This window comes from Perissodus microlepis, chromosome 5, assembly GCF_051167445.1.
Source record: "Perissodus microlepis isolate ML-2025 ecotype Zambia chromosome 5, ASM5116744v1, whole genome shotgun sequence".
In the NCBI taxonomy this organism is placed as follows: Eukaryota; Metazoa; Chordata; class Actinopteri; order Cichliformes; family Cichlidae; genus Perissodus; species Perissodus microlepis.
The window spans coordinates 33,793,935-33,804,747 of NC_140465.1; the positions used below are offsets into that span (position 1 = coordinate 33,793,935).

At 40.6% G+C, this 10,813-nt stretch overlaps 2 protein-coding genes across 4 annotated transcripts; one reads left to right on the plus strand and one right to left on the minus strand.

Annotated features, from left to right (window-relative positions):
* Nucleotides 1–43: 43 nt before the first annotated feature.
* Nucleotides 44–8,144, minus strand: LOC146387704 (cell division cycle-associated protein 7-like). Of its 3 annotated transcripts, none has more exons than XM_084929534.1 (8): nucleotides 6,887–8,144; nucleotides 6,043–6,417; nucleotides 5,804–5,899; nucleotides 5,570–5,722; nucleotides 5,088–5,231; nucleotides 3,081–3,230; nucleotides 2,741–2,877; nucleotides 44–1,723 (listed from the first exon to the last, which is right to left on the minus strand). In XM_084929534.1, the coding sequence occupies exons 1-8, from the start codon at nucleotides 6,983–6,985 to the stop codon at nucleotides 1,711–1,713; spliced, it is 1,167 nt and encodes a 388-aa protein (XP_084785660.1). In that variant the 5' UTR covers nucleotides 6,986–8,144; the 3' UTR covers nucleotides 44–1,710. The 3 variants fall into 3 exon arrangements, with proteins under 3 accessions (XP_084785660.1, XP_084785659.1, XP_084785657.1); XM_084929533.1 differs by lacking the exon at nucleotides 44–1,723 and adding an exon at nucleotides 2,442–2,557 and having other exon boundaries at nucleotides 6,043–6,414; XM_084929531.1 differs by lacking the exon at nucleotides 44–1,723 and adding an exon at nucleotides 2,442–2,557.
* A 318-nt stretch (nucleotides 8,145–8,462) lies between these two features.
* Nucleotides 8,463–10,793, plus strand: prr13 (proline rich 13). Its single transcript, XM_084929535.1, has 4 exons — nucleotides 8,463–8,552; nucleotides 9,345–9,393; nucleotides 9,517–9,971; nucleotides 10,195–10,793. The coding sequence occupies exons 2-4, from the start codon at nucleotides 9,378–9,380 to the stop codon at nucleotides 10,228–10,230; spliced, it is 507 nt and encodes a 168-aa protein (XP_084785661.1). The 5' UTR covers nucleotides 8,463–8,552; nucleotides 9,345–9,377; the 3' UTR covers nucleotides 10,231–10,793.
* Nucleotides 10,794–10,813: the final 20 nt, after the last annotated feature.

Sequence of the window (10,813 nt, forward strand, 5' to 3'; positions counted from 1 at the left end):
ACATATTTGTTTTTTTCTCAGAGCCATAGATGATTAAAATAGAAAAACGTAGAGTGAAAAAACTTTTTCATGTCTTTGTAAATCAGTTGTGCTGACATCGTACAGAATTTCCTTACTCGCTGCTTGCAGTGTTTTCATTTGTAGCACTAAAATATCTCCCTCTGCAGCCCACCTGTTTTCTCAGTGCAGGAGAATGCACAGCTAGCAGACCGGAGGGGGCGTAGCTGTAAGTATGTGTGTCGATAGATGTGTGTCTCACAAAGTAAACAAGTCATGCATGTGAGAAAATGAGTAAAAGAAAAAGGGTTTTTTTGGGGGGGTTCTTCCTCTGAAGACTTTGGAGTTCAGTCAAAAATAGGAGCACGAGAAGATTAACTGCCTAAACACTGAAAGAATTGCAGTTTTTGGCTTTGTCTTAGCTCATTTTTGCTGTGTTGGCTGTCTGACAGAATTTGGGGGACTTTGTACCGAGTCACTACTTCCCCATTTGAACTTCATCAGGCGAGACCCGGAGAGGACTGCAGCTGTGACCATGATGCACTTCTTTTTTTACTCTACCTTTCATCTCAAGACCGATATCAGAAATCCACATCAACCAAGAGTAGATTAGTGAGGTTAAGATCAAATTTAGGTGATTTAATTATGATATTCTTATCTGATGCTCTTGCTAAATTGCTTAAATAAAATAAGTAGTAAAGGTTTAACAGTAAAGGTTAAAAGCGACCGCATTTTTCAATGGTTCAGAAACTAATTCCTGCAGTATATTTCTGAATCTATTCATTCTGCCTAGAGGATCATCAGAGGAGTTCTGCACAGTTAACGGGTGTGGCTGATGAATTGCACTTGATCTGCAACACTACTCATGCAGTGTTTCTTCTGTTAGAGCTGGACAAGTCTGCTCACCACCGGCTTAAACCAGTTTCTGCACTGCCTGTTAAAGTAAAACTCAGAAACTCTGACCTTTTAAACGGAGAGCCAGTCCAGACTTCCTGTCCATGGATCACCGGTTGATCCACAGCACGTGCACATGACATCAGAGCCAAAAGCACTAATCAGTGCAGTAAGGATACAGAGTTATCGAGCACTGAGAGTAACCCCAGCACACTTGCGCCATCATGCTTCGATATCTGTCATCACAAAGCATTTTTATGTAAATATGTAGATAGAATAAGAGAGAATATAGAATAAAAGAAAAAAACAAAACAAAAAAGGAGGTGGTCGTCAGTATCCAGGCTGTGAGGGGTCCTTGATGATGATGCTGGCTCTCTGCTGAGGTCTGCCAGTATAAATGTCTCTGAGGGGAGTTAGTTAAGTGCCAATTGCCTGCTCTACCGCTCTCACCACCCGCTGCAGTTTTCTCTTGTCCTCCACAGTACAGCAGTTAAACCAGAGTGTACAGCAGTAGGTCAGAAGGCTCTCAATGGTGGAGCGGTAGAAGTTGATTAGCAGTTTTTGTGGTAATTGGGCCTGATACAACTTCCTAAGAACATATAGCCTTTGTTGTGGTTTTCCTACCTGGTGGGAAATGTTTGTGGACCAGGTAAGGTCGGCCGAGATATGGACCCCGAGGAACTTAAAGCTTTCTACCTCCTCTCCATCAATGTAGAGGGTGGAGTGGTCAGATCGCTTTGTCCTCCTGAAGTCAATTACCATCTCCTTAGTCTTGGCTGTGATCAGATGTAGGTTGTTGTCACACCATCGCTTCAGATGCTAAACCTCATCTCTGTAGGCAGAATCATCATTGTACTTGATCAGTCCTATAATGGTCATGTCATCAGCAAATTTTAGAATGGTGTTATTGATGTGAATTGAAGAACAGTCATGGTTAAAAGTGAGTATAAGAGGGGACTGAGGACACACCCCTGTGGAACGCCTACATTCAGAATGCAGATGAAGGTGGTGTGCTCTGTGTTCTGGGGTCTGTTGCTCAGGAAGTCCAATATCCAGGTGCACAGTGAGTCACTGAGTCCTAAGTTGCTTAGTTTATTTAACCGGTTTGCGGGGTTGAACTGTACTGAAGGTGGAGCTGAAGTCCACAAACAGCATTCCCACATAAGTGTTACTACTGTCCAGATGTGTGAGGGTTGTGTGAAGAGCTGTTATTATGGCATCCTCTGTCGTATTATGGGTCTGCAGGAATAACAGCCTTAATGTGTGACATGCTAAGTTTCTCAAACCATTTGGCCATTGTGGGCAGGGATACATTATAGATAGTCATTTAAGCAGCTCATCGTGTTCTTCTTGGGTACTGGAACAATGGCTGACTTAAAGCACGATGGTACTACAGACTGTAGTAGTGAGAGGTTGAAGTTGGTGAAAACCTCTGCTAGTTGGTCTGCACATGCTTTAAGCACTCTAAGGTCCAGCTTGAGGCAAATTATTTTCCCTTTTTTGTCCAAATAAGTTGAAGAATGTAATGTCAAAAACGTTAAAATGCCAAACTTTATTTTCAGAGAAAGTACAACATTGCACAATAAAACCTTTGAACACTGGCTCCCTCTAGTGTTAAAATTACATCTCTACATCATCCACCTCGGTCTTGAGTTTGTCGCGGAGGCTGTAAAGAGAAGTTTTAGGTCACTCATTAAGTTGTACTAGCAATAGGGGGAAAAGGCTTTGATAGGACTTATTAAGGCCATCATAAAATCCCTTGACTGAATGACTCAATGTGGCACTACTTTCCAAACCATCTGGGTAAAAAAGGAACATTTATATATAAAATACAGTCTTGCAAAGTCACCTGGTGAGGTAGGAGTGGACGTCAGAGAAGCCGTGATATTGAGCCAGGGGGAAGAGGATGCCGGTTGGGCAGCGGCCCTCACGCTGACGACAGAAGCTGCAGTTGCAAATGCCTCGACAGGGAGGGCATTCCCAGTCCTGGAGAGAAAATGAAGGATTTAAAACCCGAATCTACGGGTATGATGGGAGGTCAATGTTTCTACAGGTTTCATTTTTGTTATAATTTTATACATGACCCGTGTCCTAATATCTCTATACAAAACTTTAATAATTAAGTGTGTGTGTAAGATGAACAGTTTTTTGCTTTTGCACACTCAGTGTTGAGGTATCATCAGTCTGACCGGATCAAGCAGCGCTTTTTTGACATCCTCTCCATATCGGTTCCTCAGGCACGGCCCGCAGAACTGACCCTGAATCCCACGGCAGTCCTCACTGCGACAGCACGTCTTTGTGTCAACAGTTTTCTGGCGGCACTGATGACATGTGGAACCCTGAAAATATATAAAATACATAAAACTAATGATAAAAGGTAGCTTTACAACATTCCCTAACCAGCCTCAACATTCTCCAAATTTTAGATTGTGTAAATGCATTTTTTTTTTTCCTTCCCCTCTTTATTTATAAAGTTTTGCACATGTAATTTAACATATCAGGCCCAATACAACAAGTACCAACCGATATAAAGACATATATCAAAACAAATTAGGCCATTAAAATTAAGATGATAACAATAAAACAGAAAAAGGAAAAAAAAAAAAAAACAACAACCCACGCACAGAAAACAACAAAAAACAAACAAACAAACAAACAAAATAAAAATAAAAAATAAAATAAAAAATAAAAAAATCAACTCCCTCCCAAAACCATAACAAAAAGGAACCCTGTGGTACAAAAGTTTAGTCTATTGTAAGTGTTTTCAATGAGTTAAAGTAAATGATAAAAGGCTGCCACATCTGTGAGAACTTATTAACATTTCCTCTGAGTCTAAATTTTATTTTCTCCATTTTTAAAAAGAACATAACATCTTCCAGCCAACGTGATCGGGCTGGAGGGTGAGGAGCTTTCCAAGACAGCAAGATTCGACGCCGTGCCAGCAGTGATGTGAAAGCGATAATATCCAGTTGCTTACGACTAAGGTTCAGGGTGGCGTCATGTAAATGCATTTTTGATTAAACTGCTGATCTACATGTGGAGCTAGACTTGCTTTCTGATCATACAGATTTATTATGAACAACATTCAGCAAAGCCAGGTTTCTGGCTCGAAAAAACCCTAAAAACACCAGCCTGAGCTCAGGACGGTGGTTTATCTTTATCGGTTGTCTCTCTGCTTCAGGTTCTGTGCACACTCAGATAAAAGGTTCATTTCACAGGTCGATCCCTACGAGTGTTGCTTATTCCAGACACATTATCTGATGATGTGATACAATAGTGATTAAGATTCTTTAATGAACATAAATAATCTGCTCCCAACCCTGGTGATTTAACCAAGTACACTTTCATGGTACATAAAACTCTAAGCTTGACATAGCTGACTAAGCCGTTAATCTTGCTTCATAGAACAACCCTCAGTTCTTGGGTGTTTATGCAGTCTGCAGTGTTATCATTATTAGGTGGAGAAGAAGGAAAAAAAGGAAATAAAAAAAGCATACCAAGCTAGGTTACCTAGCCACCAGGCTAAAGTCGATTTATCTGCCTCTGGTAAATCAACACCTTAGGTGAACCGTAACCTCAAACCCTTCTGTGTAACCTGCACCATCACCTGCTGTGCACCTCTCTACAAATGTAACTACACGTCATGGAAACACAGCTGCACAGGCATAAACATGGGAACAGTGTTGGATGCTTGTGCAGGCTTCGTTGTAGCCTCTACAGAGCAGAAGCCTAAATTCAGTTTAAAGGGAATGGCATGGTTTTGTCGCTCTGTCGCTCCCTTACCTTTTCAGTCAACACTTGACCTACAGAAAGCGTCATCTCTTTCAGGCTATGTACAAAAACACCAGCTGCATATAGAAAATACTTCACTTTACATAGCCAAAGATAAAGGCAACCGCACCATCATGAATCCCACTTAAGAGCACCAACCAGAAGGTGGAGGTCACAAATGTACACTCATAAAAAGGGGTTTAAATATAACTGTCAGATGTTCTCTTGACCTTAGGACACAGACAAGCTTGCCACGAAAGCCTAAAGAATAGGTTTATTATTATGTGAAGGCAATGTGTACAGAATTTAAAAAAAAAAAAAAAAAAAGAGTGTTTATCTCAGAAGTCATCATCCAACCATGTATCCTGATCACCTGGTAACACTGAGTGCTAACGGGGTTTGTATAATAGCAGCAGTGAACTCACTGTGACACTGTTGTAGACTTTCTCGGTCATGTTGTCTGCGACCAACTCGAGATCATCTTCTGTGATTTCTTCTACCGGACGAATAATGTGAGGTTTGCTTCGATTACCTCGTGGGACGCCACGACGCCGTGGAGCTTGGCGTACCTAAAACAGATGATGAGAAGAATAATCCACTTAGCTTCAAGTTTTACATGGATACTGACAAGAAACAGATTAGAGAATAGAGCAGAATAAAATGATGGCTTTCACTCACTGCCACACTCCTTATCACTCTGGTTCTCTAAATGTTTGTATAGTGTTGGTTGAGGAAAGAATACGCACGGTTCAGAACACTAATGTTTATTATTCTTGACTGCCATCTATTTCAAAGCTAAACCAATAAATAAATCACATGTAAATATGTACATTGCTGCACTATATTGAAGAAATGCTCCAAAGGCCTTGTAGACTTTAACTGGCTGCTGATAAGTGACAGAACTGACCTCCAGCAGCTCCTCCTCCAAGCTGAGCTCCACTTCTGCCTCCTCAGCGGCCAAAGGATCCTCCGTTCCCGACATGGACCTTGTCAGCCTGCGAGATGCCCGCTCTGGGTTTCTCCTGGACTCCCCTCCAGTCGCAGCAGATCGCAGCGGATGCTGCAGGAGAGATACGATCCATAAAGAAATTCAAAAATTCAGAGATCTGCTGAAAATTCCTCCATTTTTCACGACACTCACAGAGCTTCTGTCTTTTGCCTTCTGTTTGCCTGCTTGTTTCTTCAGCAGCCCTGCACCTCCTGGCATTTTCTGCAGGTCTGCCATCAGCTGGGCCAACTGTTAAAGATGAGCAACAGGAGTCACTGTAGAAGGTCAGCACTTGAAAGTATTATTGTACTATTCACTGAGACCAAATTTGTTTGTTTTCACATCAGTTTGTCACATTTTAAACTCGGTATGTGGTGCCGTGTCTGATTTACCATGGCTTTGTTAGCTTTAATGTTCTGCTCTCTCCTGGCCAGGAAAGTGTCTGACGCATCATCTGCTGAATCAGAACCATGGTCCTCAGTCGATGCAGGCCGAACTGCTGCTGCCTCGCCATCCTCGAATTTCACGTGTCTCTCCTTCTTTGTCCTATTGCGCTGTCCTGTCCTTTTCACTCCTTTCTTGTGTGTCGTCCTCTCCTCCGCATCCTCATCATCGGTAGACTGCTGGGTAGAGGGAGCTGAGCGCAGAGCCACCCTCAGCCTGAAGGGCTTAACTGTAGAAGTAGCAGATGCTTTAGATGTAGTTTCCTCCTCCTTGGGGAAAATGTCAGGCTGAGCTTCATCTTCATCTCCAAAACTGCAATTCTGCTGAATATCAACACAGAATAACAGATCTTTTTGCCAAATCCCTTTACAGAAGTAGTCTGTCTGAATGAATGCAGAGTAAAATTACTGGATTTGGCAACACTTTATCGTGAAACAACCAAAATACATGCCAATTATAATTATTGCCAGAGAAAACCCACACATGATTACATCTTTAAGAATCATTACAAAAGAAAAAGAGAATACAGATTTATTAGATCATAAAAAGGAGTTTAGTATCAATTGATGCTCAGAAGAAGTGGTAAAAATCGTCTTCAAATAAAACATCAGCTTGTAGAGTTGGCGCTTTTTCTCTTTTTTCATTTTAAATGTAGTATATAAACAATTTAAGCCACCTCTCAGCCTAATGTGTCCCACATAAACAACCACTCCAAGTTAGTACTTGGCTTTCTGGTCACCCCAGTATGGATATACGAAGCTTTAAAAGGTCTAAAACCAAACAAAATCCTACCTCATCTTTGAGTTCAATGTCGGAAAAGCCGTAAAATGTCACATCATTTTCAGAGTCCTCCAAAAAAACATCAGCTAGCTCCGTTGTTAGCGAATTCATCCTTAAAACCGTGTCCCAAAGACAGAAAAATCACTATAATTAGCCTCAAAACCTGTGTAGGATACGTTTATCTGAACAAACAGGTAACCAAATGCTACTTTATTGGCCTCTTTGTCGCCTCTTGTGTGCGTGCCTAACCTGGACTGTGGATAGCACCCTGCTAGCCTGTGAGTTTTAGCTAGGCTCCCGCACACCTGCAAACACACCTTCAATTACTCGTTTTAATTGCCCGCTGAGTTCAAAGCTGCCCGAAAATAAAATAGATTATTGTGATTTTGAGGGTTAAATTAGCACGAATTTGCTGACGTTATTATATGACCTTTTTTTTCTCTAAAATTAAGCTTTTTTCTTTATTGTATGTTAACAAAAACATGACGTTTGAGCCAGGAAAACTACAGTTTGAGGAAACCGACCCCAGAAACGAAGAGCTTCATCCCGCTTGCTGCTGTTTGTGATAACAAAATGGTAGCTAAAATTATTTTGATTTGACGTTCATGTGGTAAATAATGGGGTTAGACTAGATATTTTTCTTTTCCTACATTCTCCAAACTGCATTTTGTGGCTGATTAGCAGTGAAACACCAGTAAGAGCTCCATGGAGGCCATGAAAGGTGTGGAAGGATGTTTATCTTCCTTCATCCTGAAGGAGACTATCCAGCCATCATGCCCTGAAGCTCATCTCACTTGGGTTGAGTAATGAATGATCAGCTGACTCTGTGGCCACCTCTGTGGTAGTTTTATTTATGTACAGCATAACTAAAAAAAAGGTAACATTTTACATTTACAGTTATGCTCAAATGTCTCAATCTGCAGGTGGCTTTAAATTATGAACCTGTACTCATCGTCAAGAGATCCTCCACGTACTGAAAAAACTGGATGTATGTAATATGTGTGAATATTTACTCAGGTATTCCAGTGACACAACCCAGGTCATACCAATGCGCAAAAGGCCTTTTGAAGTATCATATTTTGAAATATCACACTGATTATAGCAAATAACTAATCACATTATTTATGGATTAATTTAATGTAGCGTCAGTTTTATAGTTTATTTCTTACAATGTGCTTTAGCTAATTGTGAAACTTTTATGAATTGCACAGAGTCTGTGTTGATGTCATTGGTGACAACAAGCATAAAAAACTCAGTTCTTGAACATTAAAACTAAATCATGTAATTCACTGCGGCCATCGTGTCTGCTGTAAACAGATTTATTAACTCTTTTGAAATCTGTGTATTGTTGAACAATTTCCAAGTGCTGATCCATGATGTTATGTGTTGCCATGAGGGCATGAGTCACAGGTGAAAATAACAGTAGTGTCAAGTCAGGCGTGTGTGTGTCACACACACCTTAACTCCCGACTCCACCCATTAAAAAAAGATGACTCAGATTGTTTTCTGTTTTAGCCACGTTCCCATGTGTGATGGGCCATTGCCATTGCGTAAACAAAGTGCGCAGCGTCCCTCCCAAAGGGCGTGGCTTCCTGATGTTCTTCTTTAGCCTTCCGGGAGCTGGATGCGGAAGACAAACACGAAACTGCTCTTTCGGAATTCCTGAAACTTCATCGAGGTAAGTTCCAAAGGTAAAACCTGTGAAATCTTTAGATTTTGACGTAGTTATTATAAGTGACACGTTTGGGACAAACAGCTAAAACTCACAATAACGACTGACTGAGTGTGCTGAACTTGCTGTGTGGAGAAACATGGAGAAAGTGTTGCGGCTTTACAAGCTGTTGAGCAATTATGACTTCATGTTTTGTCAGGTCATCTTCTGTAAGAGTATACATGTGGCATTTAAGCCTTTGTTGTGTGTTGTATTGAGGTTTATAGCAGCGATGAGCCTTGTTCTGTACTGACAAGTGCTACAAAATGTAACCGTTTCCAGGGTAAACACTTAAAAACAATCAAACAGACGACAGATATCAAGACCTTCATAAAGGGAGGATCAATAGAAGGGGTTTACTTTGGTTTAGTTTTATTTAGGTGTTCGCATTAAACGGCTTACTTTGTGCATCCGTGTGTACACCAAACACAAATTGTGAAATGAGAAACCGTGACAGCTAGAGGTGATCAGGTGAGTAACTGCCTCTGATGTCTCTTTGTCAACAACCAACCAAAAAAAACCCCACCAGATATTTCTCATTGTTGTTGAGTGTAAACACCGACTGCTTTTCACTTTGTTCTGTCTTTGTAAAGTGAATATCTGGTTTTGATCTGGAAAAATGAAGAAGCCACTTAACTGCTGTTTGTTTAATTTGGGTAGAATCATGAATTCAATCAAGATATACTGAGTGATATATTTAAGTGTTATTTTAATTTAATCCAATATTTTTAAACTGCATTTCCTTTGTCTTTCCTCTAGGATTTTTCTGTTAGGTCAGTGTATATATAAACCATGTGGCCAAATCAAGGTAGGACATCAAACATGATTACCATTTAATTATGATGTTTTATGTGTGTCTATAACTGCTTAATAGCTTAGGAGTTTGAAGCATACAGTGTGTAAGATGGATGTGTGCTTTTACTTGTATCAGGTCCTCCTCCTCCAGTTGGCCCACCAAATCCTGCCTTTCCTCCTGGCTACAATCCTGCTTATCCTGCTGCCCCTCCTTCAGGAGCATTCCCCCAGCCTCCACCTCCATACTCTGCTGGCCAGTTCCCAGCTCCTATGAATCCAGCCATGGGACCATACGGTGCACCAGGGGCGATGCCTTATGGAGCTCCTGGACTTCACCCTTATCCTATGGCTCCAGGTGGATATCCAGTTGTTCCTCCTGCAGGTGTTCACCCAGGTCCATATCCACACTCCCCAAAAGGCGGCAAACACAAAGGTTGTCATCCTCATCATGGAGGGCTAAATCCAATGTCTGGAGCCTTAGCCGGGGGAGTTGCAGGAATGGGAATGGGGCTAGTTGGGCACAAAGCAAACAAAAAGATGCACAAGAAGATGAAAAAGGCACACAAACATAAGCACTACAAACATGGCAAGGTGAGACTGGGTTTAAATTTAGAATGTCAGAGTTTATGGTTTAATTTTTAAGTTTTGAGTGAAAAGAGCAAACAGTTGGTGGTGACTTTTAAAACTGTGTGTTTCTTTGTTCACTGTTGAAGATGGCTTAAGCAGATCAGGCATTGTTTATAATTTAAAATCTATATTTTAACTGTTTTAAAACGATTAATAGATGTATAATTTCCTGTTTCTGTCTTCACAGTCCTCCAGCAGCAGCAGCAGCAGCGACTCAGACTGAGGCGACTGGTTTGAAGCACGGCTTTCACAAAAAAGCTGTGTAACAACAGCACAGCGCAACTATTAACTACTAACAGTTAACTGTCAATGCATTAAAGCAGTTCTTATAGCCTTTTGCAGATTTTTGCTGAGTCGCAGCAAATCTCACATGTTTAGTATAAATGTATGACACTAGAAATGCATACAGCAGCTCTTTTTTTGTGTGTGTGTTACTGTCACAACTTTAATCGGCACTGGGATTCCACCTCATGTTGAATTTTACTTTGGTTTGTGGTTTTTAGGTGAAATGTTGCAATTTATCTACTGTTACTATTCTCTAATATTACAATGACAAACATGTAGATAACTGAAAAAGAGACTGCAGCACTGTGCGGATGATTTTCTTAATGTAATTAAGTTAAAAGGGATATAGAAAATATAGTTAATTAAAGGTATATATATTTTTATTTTATTTTATGATCACTACTGTGAATGGCTGCAGAAAAAACCTGTTGCTTGTTAATATCGTTCATTTTAAAGTTAAATAAATAAATTGTATTAATAAATGAAGTTACATAAAAAGTCTATGGTGTGTTTGACATTGC